This window comes from Canis lupus, chromosome 21 (genome assembly GCF_048164855.1).
Source record: "Canis lupus baileyi chromosome 21, mCanLup2.hap1, whole genome shotgun sequence".
Taxonomy (NCBI): domain Eukaryota; kingdom Metazoa; phylum Chordata; class Mammalia; order Carnivora; family Canidae; genus Canis; species Canis lupus.
In genome coordinates, this window is record NC_132858.1 from 20,299,090 (window position 1) to 20,317,869 (window position 18,780).

An 18,780-nucleotide genomic window follows, 5' to 3' on the forward strand; every position below is an offset into this window, starting at 1 on the left:
TCAACATTTGATGCTATTTCTCTCTTTGTTCTTTTGGGGGTTTCTCAATTTTGCCCTCATTTGCATTTGGCTCACGATAATTCTTTATCATGTGGGGCTGTCCTGTGCCTTTTAGGATGTTTACCAACATTCTATTTGCCAGTAACAACTGAAGAAGTCTCCTGGGGGTAAAAATGCCCACCTCCCCATCCCATTAAGAACCACTGCACAATTATGTATTTCTAGTGATCTCTCATTGGGGTTTTATTTTGTATTCTCTGATAACTAATGATTTTAAGCACTTTTGAATGTTATCACTAGCCATTTGTATAATTATCTTTTCTGAAGTGTCTTTAAAAAAAGTTAAGTGTATTCTTGATCTTGTGTATACACTGTGTATATTTTCCCTAATCTATGGCATGCCAGCTCATTTTCTTGGTGTTTTTTGATGAGCAGAATATTTTTGTTTTGATGAAATACATTTTATCATGTCTGTTTTTTGGTTCATGCTTCTGTGTCTTCTTTAATGAAGGTCATGAAAATACTGTTTTTTTTTCTCTTTTTTTTTTTTTTTTTTTCTGTATTGGTTTTACCTTTAGACCTGTGTTTTTTTGTATGTATGGTGTGAGGGGGAAGGTCATGTTTTTGTTTTTCCCTCAATAGGGATATCCAGCTGTTCGTTTATTGAAAAGATTTCCTTCTCTGCATTGTATTGTCAGTGTCTTGGCAGTGGGAGTCTATTTCTAGACTCTATTCTGTTTGCTATATTTGTGCTTTTACTAATACCTCCGCCTTGATTATTGTAGGTTTATAGTCTGTTTCAAAGTCACATTGAAGTTAAGTTCTCTAATTTTATCCTTCCTTTCAAGTTTATTTTGGTTACTTTAGTTTGCTTGCATGTCCATAAAAATTTAGGATGAGCTTCTAAATTTCCATTTAAAGAAATCCTGCTTGAATTTTAATTGTGACTGTATTGAATATATGCTCATTTGGCAGAATGGACAGTTAACAATATTGAGTTACTTTAATTTCTCTCAGAAATATTTTAGAAGTTTCAGTATAATATTACACATCGTATTTGTAGTTTTTGGTGTTTTAGGTTCTATTGTACATGGTATTTTTAAAAATTTTATTTTTTGGATATTGATTGATAGCATATAGAGTTTATTTTAATTTTATTTATTTTATATTTATTCCTAAAAGACTTTTTTTTTTTTTTTTTTTTTTTTTTAATTTGAGAGAGAGAGAGCGCAGAAGCATGGGGAACAGCAGAGGGAGGGGAATGGATGTCAGCAGGGATCCCGACACCCAGGTGCCCATATTTTATTGATTAGAGAGAGCAAGCGAGAGCGCGTTCAGGAGTACCCAATGAGAGCGTGGTGGGGGAAGGGCAGAGGAGAGGAGAGAGATTCTCAAGTGGACTTCTTGCTGAGTGCAGAGCCTGGTTGGTTGTAGGATCCCAGGATCGTGAGATCATGATCTGAGCCAAAAAACCAAGTCAGCCACTTAACCAACTGAGCCACCCAGGCACCCCAGAAATATATTTCATTTTCATATACTGATTTTGTATCCCACAGTTTGCTAAATTAGGTGGTAAATACTCAGCAGTGTAAATACTAAATCATATGCTATTTCCATTTTTAACTTTTTGCAGAATCTCCATACTAGTTATTATTTCTTATTTAAATGTTTCATAGAATTTACTAGTCAAGTCATCTGGGCCAGAAGTTTTCTTTGTGGGAAATTTGTAATTATGAATTTAATTATTTTTTGAGCTACAGGGCTATCCAGATTTTGTCCACATAGGAAAACAACAATGCTGTTTTTATTAAAAAATCTATCCATTTGATTTAAGAAGTCAAAGTTATTATCATGATGTTCATACCATCCTTATTATCTTCTTATTACTGAAATATTTGTAGTGATGTTCTCATTTTCATTCTTTATATTGGTAATTTGTGTTTTCTATTTCTTTTTTCCTGATCAGTCTTGCTAGAGGTTTATCTGTTTTTTTAAATCTTGGCCAGGAACCAACTTGTACTTTGTTGGTTTTATATTGTTTGTTCATTTTTCTTTACTTGGTTTCTGCTTTTAACTTTGTTATATCTCTTCTTCTGCTTGCTTTTCTTTTTCTAGCTTATTGTAGAAAATTACATCATTGGTTGTACACCTGTCTTTTCATACATAGCTATTTAAAGTTATAAATTTCTAAGCTTAAAGTACTCTTTTAGCTTCATTCTACAAATTTGATATGTGTATTTTCATTATCATTCAGTTCAAAATATTTTAAAATTTCCTCTGTAACAGTTTTCTTTGATCTGTGGAGGTATATTGGAAAATACTTAGGTATCTTTCTATTATTGATTTCTAATTTAATTCTGTTATGGTTAGAGTGTACTTGGTATGATTTCATTCCTTTGAAATTAATAACCTTTTGCATCGCCTAGCTCATCTATCTTGGTGAATGTTCTCATGTACTTGAAAAAATGGCTGTTCTGCCATTATTAAGTATACTGTTAGTGTCTATTAATTAGGTCAAGTTGATATTGTTCAAATATTCTATAGCCTTACTGATTTTTTTTTTTTTTTAGATTTTATTTATTTATTCATGAGAATACACAGAGAGGAGATAGAGAAGCAGAGACACAGGCAGAGGGAGAAACAGGCTCCATGCAGGGAGCCTGATGTGGGACTCGATCCTGGGTCTCCAGGATCACACCCTGGGCTGAAGGCGGCGCTAAACCGCTGAGCCACCGGCGCTAAACCGCTGCCCCTTTTTTTTTGTTTTTGTTTTTTTTTTAGATTTTATTTATTTACCTTACTGATTTTTTTGTCCATTTGTTTTACCAGTTTCTGAGAGAAGGACATTTACACCTCTTAACCATGATGGTGGGTTTGTTTATTTTTCTGTTAATTTTTGTTTCAGTTATTTAGGATCTTCATTATTATTAGGGGTATGTAGGTTTAAGATTATCTCTTCATGAATTAGAACCTTTGATCATTATAAAATTACCCTTTCTATATTTCACAGTATAGCCACACCAGCTTTCTTATACTTAGTGTTTGTATGATTTATTTTTAACCATCCTTTCACTTTCAGTCTGTCTCTTTTATGTTTTAAGTGTATTTTGTTTTTATAGTGAATAATTGGGGCCTTAAAAGAATTCCAACCTGTCAATCTCTGCCTTTTGTTGAGGGTGTTCAGTCCATTTAGGCAAAACGATTACCATAGTATAGTTCACATCCATCTCCTCACAAGGTTGCCTTTAGCTGTGTGGTAAGAACTTCTAAGATGAAGGGACTCTCCTAGCAACTTTCAAGTATACAGTTGTTACTATATTCACCATGCTGTATACTAAGTCCTCTGAACTTACTCATCTTATAGCTGCAAGTCTGTATTCTTTGACCCAACATCTCATTTTCCCCACCCAGTATTTCATTTATATTTGATGTAATAATTGACAGTGTTTGGGTTTAAATCTGTAATCTTTCTATTTTACTCTTTGGATTTGTCCTGTCTGCTTTTTGTTCCTCTATTTTGCCTTTCTTACATCTTGTGGGTAAATCAAGTATTTTTTTTTATTCTACATTATTTTTTGTTGAATTTTTAGTTAAGCTTCTCTATGTGTTTTTTGGTGATTTTTTTCTAGAGATTATAATATAAATGTAATCATTTTATTTTTTATTATTTTATTTATTTATTTTTAAAGATTTCATTTATTTATTCATGAGAGACACAGAGAGAGAGAGAGAGAGAGAGAGAGAGAGAGAGGGGCAGAGACACAGGCAGAGGGAGAAGCAGGCTCCATGCAGGGAGCCTGACGTGGGACTCAATCCCCGGTCTCCAGGAGCATGCCCTGGACTGAAGGCAGAGCCATACTGCTGAGCCACCAGGGCTGCCCTGGTGCCTTAAATATGTGTTTGTGTGGGGTTGTGTTTATCTTTCCTAGGGTTAACTGAGTTTCTTGGATTTGTGGTTAATGCCTTTCTTTCGCTGCTTTTGGAATATTTTCAGCCATTATGTTTTCACATTTTTTTTTCCTGCTCCATTCTTCCTCTCTTCTTTTGGGATTCTAATTACATGTATATTGGATTGTGCCATAGTTACTGGATGCTCTGTTCTTGTTTCTTCTAGTCTTTTTTTCTAGTTTGCATAATTTCATTGACCTCATCTTCAAATTCTTTGGTTTTATTTTTCCTCTACTATCTGTAGAGGTATCTGCTGTAAACTCTATCTGCTGATAAACTCATTAAAGAAATTCTTAATCTTTCTTATCTAATCTTCATATCTTGGATTTCTCCTATCTCCTTTTTTATATAGTTTCTGTATCTCCCATTCTTTTCACATATACTATGTATCACTTCCTCTAGCTCATCTACTATACTTAACTGTAGTTATTTTAAAGTTCTTGTCTGATAATTTTAACATCTGGGCCATCTCCGGACATGGTTCTATATCCTTTCTTGATGGTGGATCACATTTTATTGCCTCTTCGCATGTCTTACCTGTTTTTACTGAATGCCCAAAATTGTGAATGAAAAGTAGACAGGGATGTAAATACTATCTGTATTTCTAGGCATGGGCATGCCCTTCTGTAAGGCAGCTTGTGTAAGTTGTGCTGTCAGTCTAGTCTGTAACAGAGCTGAGATTTTGTCTTGGTTGTCGTTGCTTTAGTGATTCATTTCACTGCAGGCTTCAGCTGACTTGAACAGGATCAGAGCCATCCCTTTAGTAGAGCTGGAGTCCTCAGGATTTGTCTCAGCTTTCCTGTCCTGTCTGTAGACTTCAGCAGGACTCCTGCATGTGAGGAGTGGTCTCTCAAGTCTCTTTCAGTTTTTTGTTTTTTTTTTTTAGCTCTGGATGACCGTTTCCTGGTATTCAGCATGAAGTCTGTATTCCGTGGAGGTTTGCTCTCATGCCCTTCACTTTTAGTGGGCCACTTGTCCCAGTGTCTCATGAGGTGACTCTTGGCTCTCCTACCCTTTCTTTCTTCTTTCTAGTGAGCACTTGAAAAAGGCCAATGGGGTAGAATTGCTGGGCAGGTACAGTCTCTGTACATTTGGGGTGTCTGGGGACTCTAAATTGTCATGCCAGTCTGTAGTCAGCTTTTAAAATTGATTAAAAGTTTGTTTTCTTCTTATCTGTGTCTCTGTTGGCTTGTTGCCTCTGCTTTGCCAAAGATAAAACCAGTGATGGGTTTCCTCTCTTTTGGGGAGGGCCTTTTCGCTTTGAATTTGGATTCATTGGGGTTTTCAGTTCCCTATTTTAAAAAAATGAGTTTGTATGATATGTGGCTGGTTCTACTGGATTATTCCTATCAGCATTAAAATGTACCATTATTTCTCTCATCTTTGAAAAAAAAACAAAACCAAAAACCCCACAACCTTTTTCTCAACCCATTTCTGCCACTTGTTGCCCCAACTCAGTGTTGTTCTTTGTAGCTAAAACAGTATTTCAAAATGTTGTCTCTATGTCTCTATTTCCTTTCTTCAATTTCTCTCTTCTTAACTCTTTTAAACCTACTTCAGTAAGGCTTCGCTCCTACCACACTGAAACTGCTCTTATCAAGATTGCCAGTGATAACCTCTAATGGGAAAAATCACAGTCCTGTGCTTTTCCTTTACTCACACACAATTCTTTTGTCACCAGATGTGTGGGTATTCTACATACCAAGCAATTTCCTGCAACACCAGTTGGATTTTCTATTATTCACTTCAATTTTGACATTACCTGGAAATGGCTTCGGATCCAATGAAATTAAGGGCTTACTCCCATATAAGACTGCCCTCACTTGAGATGTCAATCGCAAGTCCAAGTTTGTCATCTGTACTTCTGACTGACAGAACTTTTAACTGAACCCCTTATAAATTAGAGTTCCTAGACCCCTTCCTTGAGTTTGATAATTTACTAAAATGGCTCACAGAACTCAGGGAAATAATTGTTTATCAGTTTATTGTCTAATAAAGGATATGACAAAAGATACAGATGAACAACCAGATGAAGAGGTACATATTACAGGAGCTTCTGTCCTACTGGAGTTGGGGTTTGGGATATACTACCCTCCTGGCATATAGATGTGTGTGTTCACCAACTCAGATACTTTCTGAACTGTGTGCTATTGGGAATTTTATGTAGGCTTCATCGGGTTGGCATGATTGGTTGTTAACTCCATTTCCATCCTCGTTCCCCTCTCTGGAGAATAGTGGGTGGACTTGGAACTTCCAAGCTTCAGATTATGGCTCAGACTTTCTGGTGACCTGCCCCCATCCAGCAGGCCAGCAAGAGTCTCCCTATTAGAACAAATCACCCAATCACCTAGGAGATTCCCAAGGATTTAAGAATTCTGTGCCAGAAACTGGGGGCAGAGACTTGTATATACATTTTCTATTATTTCACAGTATACATGTTGCTAAAACCAGTGGTCAATACTTAGTCTTCATTTTGATTTATTACTAAGGTGACAATTTATCCTGCTTTTCCCAGAGTAGTTGTAGTTTATGTCTGTTGTCCTGGCATAATTAATAGCTCCCTTTTTCATTTTCTGAAGTGTCAAAGTTTAAATTGTAAATTTATTTTATTTTATTTTAATTTTTTTTGTGTAAATGTATTTTAAAGAGATTTTTTTGGTAGTTGTATACAGTTGTGTAATCTATTACAACAATTAAAGTATGGAACAGTTCCATAATAATGCTAAGAAATTTCTTTGTGCCTTTTGATTCCCTGAGCCCTACAATTTTAATCAGCTGGGCAGATGATTCTGGGGCACAGGTGGCTGTGGGACCACTGTACTGTGTTACAGTACCTGCAAATGTGAGGAACTGAAGTCTCAGGAGGGTTAAAGTGAGAAGAAGAAGAAAAAAAAGATACTTAAAAGGAAGAATGATTAGCCTAACCGTCTCCAGATAAGCTTTGCTCTACTGGTCCTTATGGAGAGATGGAGTATGGAGGAGAGAACTTTTCAGACCAAACTGAGTTAAAACAAAACAAAACACCAGAATTTCTTCTCCTAACTTGGTTTCTTCCTAAGCCACATAGGGCTGAAGGCTTCTGAGCAAAGTTGGTGTGGATGGCTGGGGAAATTGCTTTGGGATAGAGAAGTAGGGCTACTAGGTACTTTCGGTAAGCTGTTGGAAGCAGCTTTGGAAAGGGGGTAAGACACTGTTGCTGAGTATTCCAAGGAAAGGACCTCTTCCTCCAGGCAGACACCACTTTGTTAAGTGATAAATTTACAGTGTCAACCCTACCTATATAACATCAGCATTTGCTATGACATTCTTCTTTGGTTTGTTTGTTTGTTTATTTATTTATCTATCTATTTTTTTCTTTTCTTTTTTCTTGTTTTTTTTTGTATATTTTCTTCACTTGTTTTCTAGGACATGATATTTTCCTAATTTACCCCCTCTAAACTATCTGGAAAGTAGTAGGTACTCAAAATAATATTTATTCAATGAATAAACTGTATGAATGTAGTCATTTTTGTATTTTAATTCCTGTTGATGATTTTAATTTTTTTAAAAGATTTTATTTATTTATTCATGAGAGACAGAGAGAGAGAGAGAGAGAGAGGCAGAGACACAGGCAGAGGGAGAAGCAGGCTCCACGCAGGAGGAGAGAGACAGAGAGAGAGAGAGAGAGAGGCAGAGATACAGACACAGGCAGAGGGAGAAGCAGGCTCCATGCAGGGAGCCCGACACGGGACTTGATCCTGCGTCTCCAGGATCACGCCCTGGGCTGAAGGCAGTGCTAAACCGCTGAGCCACCTGGGCTGCCCCTAATTTTGTATTTTTTATTTCTAATAACTGCCTTTGTACTGAATTTCCTTTTCTTTGTGTGTGTGTGTGTGTGTGTGTGTGTGTGGACTCCTATTGCTTTAGGAATAAAATATCTTTCTAGGGTTAATAAAGTTTTATTTTTAAGGTTTCTTTGAACTTTTTCTTCTTTTTTTTTTTTTCTCTTCCTTTTGTTATAGAGATTCTTTTCGGTATATTTGGTGATCATTAGTCATCTCTTCATCTTTAAGAATGAAATGTTGTGAGGTGCCTCAGTTAGTTGAGCATCTGTCTTCATTTTGTGTCATGTCCTGGGATTGAGCCCTGCATGGGGCTCCCTGCTCAGCAGGGCACCTGCTTCTTCTGTCCCTCCCTACTACTGCCCCTCAAATAAATACAAATCTTTTTTTTTTAAAGTGAAATATTTTACTTTCTGCTGCTTCATTATTAGTGGATAGGAATGCAACAGATTTCTGTATGTTGATTTTGTATCCTGCAACTTTATTGAATTCTAGTATTTTGGTGGAGTCTCTAGAGTTTTCTATGGATAGTATTGTGTCATCTGCAAATAGAGTTTTACTTCTTTAGCAATTTGGATGCCTTTTGTCTCTTTATGTTGTCTAACTGCTGTGGCTAGGACTTTCAGTACTACGTTGAACAGAAGTGGTGAGAATGGACATCCTTGTCTTGCTTCTGACCATGGAAAAGCTTTCAGTTTTTCACCATTAAGTATGATGTTGGCTGTGGGTTTTTCAATAAGGCTTTTATTATGTTGAAGTATGTTCTCTCTAGACCTATTTTGCAGAGGGCTTTTATGATGAGAGAAATAGAAAATGATGCAAAGAAATGGAAAGACATTTCATGCTCATGGATATATTTTTCTCATTTTTCTCAGGAGACATACCTGAGGCAAGGGAAATAAAAACAAAAATAAAAATATTAGTACTATATCAAAATAAAAAGCTTCTGCACAGTGAAGAAATAGTCAACAAAACTAAAAGGCAGCCTACTGATGGGAAAGGTATTTGCAAATGATATATCTCATAAGGGATATCCAAAAATACATACAGACCTGATGCAACTCAACATCCAAAAAAACAAATAATCCAGTTAAGAAATGGGTGGAAGACATGAACAGACATTTTTTCAAAGACACACAGGTAGCTAGCAGACACATGAAAAGATACTTTACATCACTTTTGCATCAGGGAAATGCAAATCAAAATTGCAATGAGGTATCACCTCACACATATCAGAATGGCTAAAATCAACAGTACAAGTAACAACAGATGTTGGCAAAGATGTGGAGAAAAAGGAACTCTCTTGCACTGTTGGTGGGAATGCAAACTGATGCATCCACTCTGGAAAACAGTATGGAGGTTCCTCAAAAATTAAAAATGGAATGACCCTTTGATCCAGTAATCACACTACTGGGTATTTGCCAAAATAATACAAAAACACTAACTCAAAGGAATATATTCACCCCTATGTGTTTATTGCAGCATTCTTTAAAATAGCCAAACTATGGAAGCAGCCCAAGTGTCCATTGATAGATGAATGAATAAAGAAGATGCGGTATATATGCACAATGCAATATTATTCAGTCATAAAAAAGAATGATACCTTGCTATTTACAACAACATGGGTAGTGCTAGAGAGTATAATGCTAATAAGCAAGGAGTGCCCGGGTGGTTCAGTTGGTTAAGCATCTGCCTTGGGTTTGGGTCATGATCTCAGGGTCCTGGGATTGAGCCCTATGCTAGACTCCCTGTTCAGTAGGGAGTCTCCTTCTCCCTCCGCCCCTCTTTTCTGCTCATGCATTCATGGTCCCTTTTATGTAAATAAATAGTCTTTAAAAAAAACTTCTAAGTCAAATAAGTCAAAGTCAAATACCGTATGATCTCATTTATATGGGGATTTTAAGAAACAAAACAAATGAACAAAGGAAAAAAGACAAACCATGAAACAGACCTTTAATTATAGGGAACAAATTGATGATTACAAGAGGGGAGTTGGGTGGGGGGATGGAGACTAAAGAGTATACATCTCATGCTGAAAAATAACATGATACAAAAATTTTATTTTATTTTTTATTTTTTGTTTATTTTTAATTTTTATTTATTTATGATAGTCACAGAGAGAGAGAGAGAGAGAGAGAGAGAGAGAGGGGCAGAGACATAGGCAGAGGGAGAAGCAGGCTCCATGCACCGAGAGCCTGATGTGGGATTCGATCCTGGGTCTCCAGGATCGCGCCCTGGCCAAAGGCAGGCGCCAAACCGCTGCGCCACCCAGGGATCCCCTGATACAAAAATTTTAAAAAAGAATGAAATGTTCCAAGTTTATTTGGAGGTTCCTGTGTATAACTGGGGCTTTCATAAGGTAGACTCAATTATTTTGTTGGATGACCCAAATGTCATCCAACAAAATACAAAATACAACAAAATGACAGCATCTGAATCCATTTCTGAGAGGAGAATTATCAGATTTCCTGCCTGGGAAGATGGGAACGTGGGCTCATATTGCTCCATGTGTTAACTTCCCTTTTTCCTTTTATTTTCAGTGCATTTCTATGATCTATCTCCAGAACATTCTCTGATTTATCTCCACACAGTAAATCTCTGATTTTCTGCTATGGTAGGAGAGAATAGGTGCCTGCTTTGTGATGAGGAGGAGAGCTGGAGGTCTGATTATATCTTCTAAAGTCTATCCAGTCTTTCTGTTGTTAGTCTTGGTCCTCAGCCCCTCTCTCAGAGGTACTTAAAGCCTTCAGTTCCTCAGTTTGTCTGGCCTCTTTGGGAATGTCTTGCCTCTTAATTGTCTTGTACTTCTGACTTGGGTTTCAGTTTTCACTGAATTGGTGACCGTATGTTGATCAATTATCTTTTTTTTTTTTTTTAAGATTTTATTTATTTATTTGACAGAGAAAGAACTCACACAGAAGCAGGGGGAGTGGCAGGGAGAGGGAGAAGCAGGCTCCCCACTGAGCAAGGAGCTCAACGAAGGGATTGATTTTAGGACCCTGGGATCATGACCTGAGCCGAAGGCAGTCTCTTACCTGACTGAGCCACCCAGGTGCCCCAATCAGTTTTCTGTCTTCTCAAATTTTGGTGTCTCCCAACTGCTTTTTCTCTTCTCCGCTCTTATTTGTTCTTATTCATTTATGCTTTTGCTTTTAAGAAATTAGTATTCCTTTACTGCTATTGTAGTGGAGTTGTGGGAGGGAATATGGATAAATATATGTATGAATTTGTCATTTAGTGGAAGCCCTGAACTATTTTCATTTTCCTTTAGGGGCCAGATACCCTTCCTCTGCTATGTGCCTTTGCATTTGCTATCTCTCCCTGAACCACTGTGCCTCTTCCCCTAACTTAGCCTACTAACTCTTAACTTCTTATCTCAAAACCATCTGAGTTTTAACCTCTGATCCCCACGTGTCCCCCTTCCATGTGCATACCTTCCCTGAGTAGAAGTGCATTTTTGTTATTTCTCTAGGACAGGAGAGATATAGCCAGCAGGGAAGGAGAATGAGGGTAGCTAGAGCATGATAAAATGTCTGTTCCTGTGTTTCCTTTTAGAAGACAGAAGAGACTTGAGCATGTTTACATTTATGGGAAGTAGCCAAGAGAAGGCTTGGGATTGAAGTTATGAGAGAAAGACAGTCATTGACAGAAAGCAGAAGGGGATGGGATCAGAAACGTAGAAGGATTAGCTTTATTATAGGAGAAGGGAGGAACCTGTCTCCATTGTTATAGGAAAAAAGGATGAGAAGATGGATACAACAACAGGTTCCCTTTGTCAGTTTGGTTGCAGGAAGTCGATGAGCTCATATTTGGTAGCTTCTTTTTTTCTCTGTGAAGAAGACAGTAGTTACCTGTTGAGAGGTGAGAAAAGAAGTGGAGCAGCAAATTATAGGAGAGAGGATTTTAACTGGCATTATTCTGAGAAGGCTCCCTATAGGTAACTATGTATGCCGATAGCAGCAAAAGTCTCAACCAACAGCTAATAGTACAAAGGGCATCCAGAACTGTAAAGAAGCACCAAAACAGCCTACCATCATGGCCTCCTTTAGCCTGGGTTATGGTGACTTCAGTCCTTGTCTTACAGCTAAGCACAATAACTTGTAATTATAGCCATGGGTTAAATTATGTTTAGTGTATTCTGTTCAAGAAGACAAGGAAGTATGTAGTAATAAGTATGTAATTGGTAGCATGTGTATTGTCCTTTATAGATTGTACTTCACAGTTTGCAAATGCTTTCTTTCGCTTCTTATCTGATTTTATCCTCTCGGCAGTCCCATACGGTAGGAAATACTATCCCCATGTTTGCAGTTGAGAAAAACCAAGGCTTAGTTACAGTTAAGTGGTTTGTCTGAAACAAAATTAGTAAGGGGTAGAATTTAGACCTGATCACATACTCTCTCATAATTGCTCTCCAGAAGGGTTTGTAGTTGTTTAAAGGCATCATTTTCAGTGTTCTGGATATCCATGGAACACCTCATTCTTGTACAGGTAATGAAGTATTACAGGAGGTCAGACATAATTACTACTGTTTTAATTTTGAAGGGATCTAGATTATATATGGAGTGAAACTTCTTTATTCCTTTTGTATAAGTTTAGAGTTTCTGATAGAGTTGAGGAAAAGAAAATTATAAGGGGAAACCATAGTATTTATCATGTTTATCAGATTTTTTTTTCAAAAACAGACTTTAAAGTTTATATTCTTTCTAATTTGAATTACTTGTTTCCCCCTCAGTCTGTGTTTTTCAGTAATGTCCCAAAACAATTGGGAGAATAAAATTACATTTGACAAATACCATTCTGTATCTAATTTTGTAAAGAGGCACATTTATTACATGTACTTTTCCAAGTTCAGAAGACTTCGAATTTAACACCTCCTACATAATTAGTTGTTGGGATAAATAAAATATTGCTAAATCATAGGCTGGTAAGTTTACAATGCATGTTGATTTAGTAAATACTGTTTCCTTATTTCAGTTTTTTTAAAGTAGTACTTATTCAAGGTCCCAATTCTGAAAAAATTTTACTGACTAATTAAGATATTTTAGAATCCTTTAATAAGTATAAATAGATTTATACAATTGTAAAGTGCAGAATTAGCCTTAAGATATTTATTTCACATACCATTCAGTCTGTTGTCTAATAATTTACTATATAAAAATAAGGGTAACTGAATCAGTATTTCCCAGCAGCATTTTATTAATAGGGATTTTACTAGTTAATAAAAGTACATTGCCCTTGATTTCTTCTTATGAACCATTTAAAAAAATATGCTTTAGTTTTCGACTAATATAAGTTAAATAATAATCCATTGCTGTGAAATGGTGTAGGACCTAGAATGATTAGTTATATTCCCATAGTTTTTGTCGTTTGTGCATGTGAAAATTGCTGTTTACGAAAGATAAAGCTTCCCCCCAAAAAGCTTTGTCAAATTGAAAATTGGGGTCTTTTCACATTGATGTTGATAATATTACAGGATACCTTTCAACTGGAAAAGAATTATTGTGTTGGAAAATTATATGCTGCTGTTACAGTATGTTCCATAATCTTAAAGAAAATCCATGTAATTTGAGGCAGGAGTGTGCAGGGGAGGCTCTTACTCTTAATATTGGAAGGGTATAAAATGCCACTTAATACTTATGTGGGTATTCAGAGGTTCTCTTTTGATTACAAGTGGTTATATATATAGATTAGCATTTAAAAAAAAGATTAGCATTAAGCTAGTTATGTAATACATTTTAGAATCTTGAAAAAGAAGGTAGAAAGGATACCTGTGTCGGAGGAAAATTACCACAATTGAAAAGAAGATAGCTAAGGACAATTCTTGAAACAGGACTTTTGCCTGCATTACAAAGCAAAGTGATCTTGATTATAGGAAAGGTGCTTTGGCAGTAAGAGAAATTTTGTGAAAAATCTGCGGGTTTTGTAAGTAAAAATCAGAAGAGTATAACTTCCAATGAACATCATAATTTTTGCTAATGTGGTTAATTGTCATCTGGGTGTCACACAGATGCAAGATGTTTAACATAGGTATCTCATGGAGACTATTATTTGTAGATGGTAGCAAGGTTCTATCGTATGTCTACTATTATACTTCTTATCTAGTGTGGCATTAATATTGAGCCCTGCAGTGTTTTGTCATGAATAGAAATAATTGTGCATATTTTATGTGCATATTTTATGTGCTTATTTTTCTCTTATCTAGTAATAGATTCAGAAGTAGAATTTAGTGATTCATCAGTTGCATACAATACCCAGTGCTCATTACTTCAAGTGCTCATCTTAATGCCCATCACCCAGTTACCCCATCCCCCCCATCTCCCCTACAGCAATCCTCAGTTTATTTTGTAGAGTTAAGAGAGTTAAGAGTCTCTTAAGGTTTTTCTCCCCATTTTCATTTTATTTTTCCTCCCCTTTGCCTGTGTTCATCTGTATTGTTAAATTCCATGAGTGAAATCATATGGTATTTGTCTTTCTGTAACTTATTTCACTTAGTGTAATACCCTCTAGTTCCATCCACGTCATTGCAAATGGCCAGATTTCGGTTTTTGGATGGCTAAGTAATATTCCATTGTATATGTCTACCACATCTAGTTTATCTATTCATTTGTTGATGGACATCCTGGCTCCTTCCATATTTTGGCTATTGTGGGCATTGCTGCTATAAACATTGGGGTGCAGATGCCCCTTCGAAACACTATGTAACCTTTAGATAAATTCCTAGTAGAGCAATTGCTGGTTCATAGGGTAGCTCTATTTTTAACTTTTTGAGGAACCTCTATACTTTTTTCCAGAGTGGCTGCACCAGCTTGCATTCCCACCAACAATGTAAGAAGGTTCCCCTTTCTTTGTATCCTCACCAGCATCTGTTGTCTCCTGACTTAATTTAATTGTTTTATTAAGATTTTATTTATTTATTCATGAGAGACAGGGGGGCGGAGCAGAGACACAGGCAGAGGGAGAAGCAGGCTCCATGCTGGGAGCCTGACGTGGGGCTCCATCCCGGGTCTCCAGGTTCACACCCTGGGCTGAAGGTGGCACTAAACTGCTGAGCCACTGGGGCTGCCCTCTTCTGACTTAATTTTAGTCATTCTGATTGGTGTCAGATGGTATCTCATTGTGGTTTTTGTGCATATTTTCTTTAAGAAGGTAGGGGACTGGGTCATATTTCAGAAAAAAATGTATTTTAACAAGTGAATGAAGAATTTAGCGCAGAGTTTCTTTTCAGTTCTGGAGATGCTATTACCCATCATGTAATATTGTACTATTCAGAAAACCTGTGCTTTTCTAAATTAAAAAGAAAAATATCTCAAAGGCAGTTGGTTGATTGTTAGCTAAATTCATCATGTTTTTGCTGTTTTGTTAACTCCTTTATTGTGGATGCTTGAGGTATATAGGGCTGTTATATTCCCATATTGAGTATCTCCCCACTCTTGCCCTTTGTTGAAATTTCCCTCTTCCCTCTATTACTACTTCTCTTCGAACTGTTTCTCACTACTCTTACTGCTCTAAAGAGAGTCATTATTTCTTATGCCTTTTTTTTTCTTTTGGCTGCTGTTTTTCTTTTCCCTGTTTTATTTTTGTGTCTTTTCTTTTGCTATTTTTTTCTCCTGTGTATCTTTGTCATTATTTGGTTTACAAAAGCCATTGTCAACTCATGGAAATGCAACTTTCTTCTGATTTTGAACTTTGGGGGATGATACTACATTCACTTTTTGATTCTTCTGGTTGTTTGTTGATGAGCTTAGAGACATTTTGTAAGAGAAAATTTTTGAGATAGAATATTGCCTTTGCAACAATTAATCCATGAAGTAATGAAGACTAGAACCATTCATTGTATTAGTATTGGGAGTAAAACGGAAGAGAGGGGTAAAAAAGAATATAGAGGCAGATTCAGTCACTGAATATATCAGGAAATGGAGAGTTGAAAATGAATTTGTGATTTTTGAGTTTAATCTTAAGGAGGCAGGTGATTTTCTTAGGTAAGTAAGATAAGGAACAGAAGAAGAGGAAGTTTTCTGGGGGAAAGATGTTTGGTGTTTAAAGAGCAAGTTGAGTGTGATTTGTCAGGGGAAGATTTCCACTTATGAGGCCATGTAAAGATTTCCAGTTGCTAGGTGGGAGTGCAGCTATAACTCAAGAGAGGTCAAGGTGAAAAGGCATACATTAGGCATTGACTCCATAAGATTTACCCTAGGACTGAGGAGGTGGGAATATAGTATGTTTTGGTTTCCCAGAACAGAACCTTAGGGAATGGTTCTTCATGAAGAAACTAAAAAGTGGTGGCTAGAGATAAGAGTAGTCTAACAAGGAGAGTGGAATATTACTACAGTCAAGGAAAAAAGAAGGTGTGGCCAACAGTTGCAGACATCGTTTAGAGTGGCCAAGAAGGCTGCTGGCTGAAACAGAGTCCATTAGATACAGCAGCTGAAAACATTTGGCAACTATGGAGAGCTAAGCAACACAGAATAGCAGCTGAAATTACATAGAATTAGTAGACTGTCTTAGGACCAATCAAATCCCCTTAAAAATCACAACTTGATTAACAGCCTTAACTAAATGTTTTAAAAATTGAAAATTGGATAAATTGGCTCTACTGTTTAAAAGGATACATTATCTGACCCAGTGCATTATTTAATAGAAATGAATGAAAATTACACCAGAAATTTGGTGGAAGATGAAAGATGGCAGTTTGGTGGTGTGGAAACCTGAACTTTTACTGTGCCTTGTTACTAATAAATGACATAGACTTTTCCCCAGTTCCTGGGAAATATGAAAATAAGTAATTTAAGAAGCTCATCACTGGGTATGATATGTAAGTGATGAATCACTAGATTCTACTCCTGAAACCAGTATTACACTGTATGTTAACTAACAAGAATTTAAATAAAAACTCATCATGGAATGTGAAAAAACCAAGCTCATAGTCTTAGATACAGATTGATCCTTGCTAGAATTGGGGATGGAGGCTGGATGGAATGAATGAAAGTGGTCAAACAGCCGACTTCTAATTAGAATATAAACCTTGGGGATGTAACGTACAGCATAACGACTATGATTAGCAGTACTATATTGTATACTTGAAAAGTTGCTAAGAGAGTAAATCTTAAAAGTTCTTACCACAAACAAAACAATTCAAACAAAAAACTGTGAGGTGAGGGATGTGTCTAATCTTATTGTGGTAATTATTTCACAATTTATAAATATGTCACATTGGTATTACTCTGCCATTAAAAAGGTGAGATTTTGCCATTTGGAACGATGTGAATGGAGCTAGAGTATCATGCTAAGTGAAATAAGTCAGAGAAACATATATACCATGTGACTACACTCATGTGGAATTCAGGAAACAAAAAAGATAAACATGGGTGGGGGAGGAAAAAAGAGAGGCAAACCAGAAAACAGGCTCTTAACAATAGGGAACAAACTGAGGGTTACTGGAAGGGAGGTGGGTGGGGGGATGGACTAAATGGGTGATGGATGTTAAGGCACTTTTTGTGATGAGTGCTGGGCATGGTATATAAGGGATGAATCACTAAATTCTACACCTGAAACTACTATTACACTGTATGTTAACTAAGTGAAATTTAAATAAAACCTTGAAAAAGAAAAATACATTACATCATCCTTGTGTACTTGAAGGCAGTGCTATGTTAATAACATTTCAAAAGCTGGGAGGAAGGGAAAAAAGAAATTTACCCTCTCTTACCCTTCCTATTTCTGCTAAAATCTTGCACGTCCAAGTAGGGTATGTCTTAAGTCATATTAATTAACTTCATGGGCCAGAGTTTCATTTGTAAAAGAGTTGCTTGTGCTGTTACTTTTTAAAGCCTGCTCTGTGGGGCCCCTGGGTGGCTCACTGGATTAGACGTCCAACTCTTAATGTCTGCTCAGGTGAGATCTAGCCCCATGTTGGGCTCTATGTTGAGTGTGGAGCTTGCTTAAGGTTCTCTCTCTCCTTCTCTGCCCCCTCCCTCTCCTGCTTATGTTTTTTTTTTTTTTTTTTTTCTCTCTCTCTCTCTCAAGCCAGCCAGCCAGCTTAGAATTTGTTTCTTCTGTAGTTCTTTTGTATATCTTCAGGTATCATCTAGTTGACTCCCTGGGTCTGAGAATTTTATCCTAGTTTATCATACTGTAAGTAACTTTCTTGCAGTAATCCCAGATTGTTCTGTTGATTATCCATGCACTCTAGATAGAAAAAAAAATAGTGTTGAGACTGCTGTGAGAATCTGTCTCCAGTTTGTCATGTGTTTAAGATAAATATTCTCTTCACAGGCTTGCCTGAAATTCTATCACTGACAATTCTTTTAAAATTTAATCTCAGTATAAGTGCCTCATAATTTGTTTTTGTAGAAAATGAAAGAAATAAATCTCAAAATAATTTTCTAATTATGATCTGACTTCTGTAGCTGATAGAAAAATCCATGAAGGAGTCATTTAGGGCATTGTTATATTTATCTCATAGCCTAGCTTAAAAAAATCCTAGAATTTCAGAGATTCTGACTAAAAGAATTATAGAAAGTCAGAACATGAAGGGACCTTTGCTACAGAAGACTGTTAGATTGGAGAAATGAGATTATTGACCACAGAAAGGTTGAACAAAGATACATGCTAAATACTCAAAATCAAATAATATGACGTTACAGATCAAAAATTATTTTCAAAACTTGTGTAAAATGATAATGTTAAAGAAAAGTTAAAATGGGGTAAGTAAATATTTTGTTTTAAAATACATTTACATTTAGAATTTCCTGATGATTTGGTGTATATTGTTTTCAGTTATGCCAAGGTAACAAAAAAAAGCAAAAACCCAAAAGACATTTTGCCCAGTGCTTCCCAAAGGAATTAATACCACACATTTGTTAGTGTTGAAATTCACTAGAGTATTGTTGTTCCACTTTTTTCTTTTAAAATAGCTAGAACTTTATAATATTCTTAGGATATATTTCTTTTAGGCATTAAAAAATATTGAAGTATAATTTGTATACAGTGAAATGTACCTAGTTTAGTAATG

At 36.3% G+C, this 18,780-nt stretch overlaps 1 protein-coding gene across 9 annotated transcripts in view; it reads left to right on the forward strand.

Moving 5' to 3' along the window:
- Nucleotides 1–18,780, forward strand: part of DNAJC24 (DnaJ heat shock protein family (Hsp40) member C24) — a 96,484-nt gene that overhangs the window by 3,339 nt on the left and 74,365 nt on the right. The window contains exon 3 of one of the 9 annotated variants that reach the window (XM_072791005.1): nt 4,835–4,940. The exons of the other annotated variants lie outside the window; for them this stretch is intronic. Within the exon in view, the coding sequence (XP_072647106.1) occupies nt 4,896–4,940 (45 nt within the window). The 5' untranslated portion in view covers nt 4,835–4,895. The remainder of the gene's footprint in view (nt 1–4,834; nt 4,941–18,780) is intronic. 9 annotated transcript variants of the gene reach the window in all.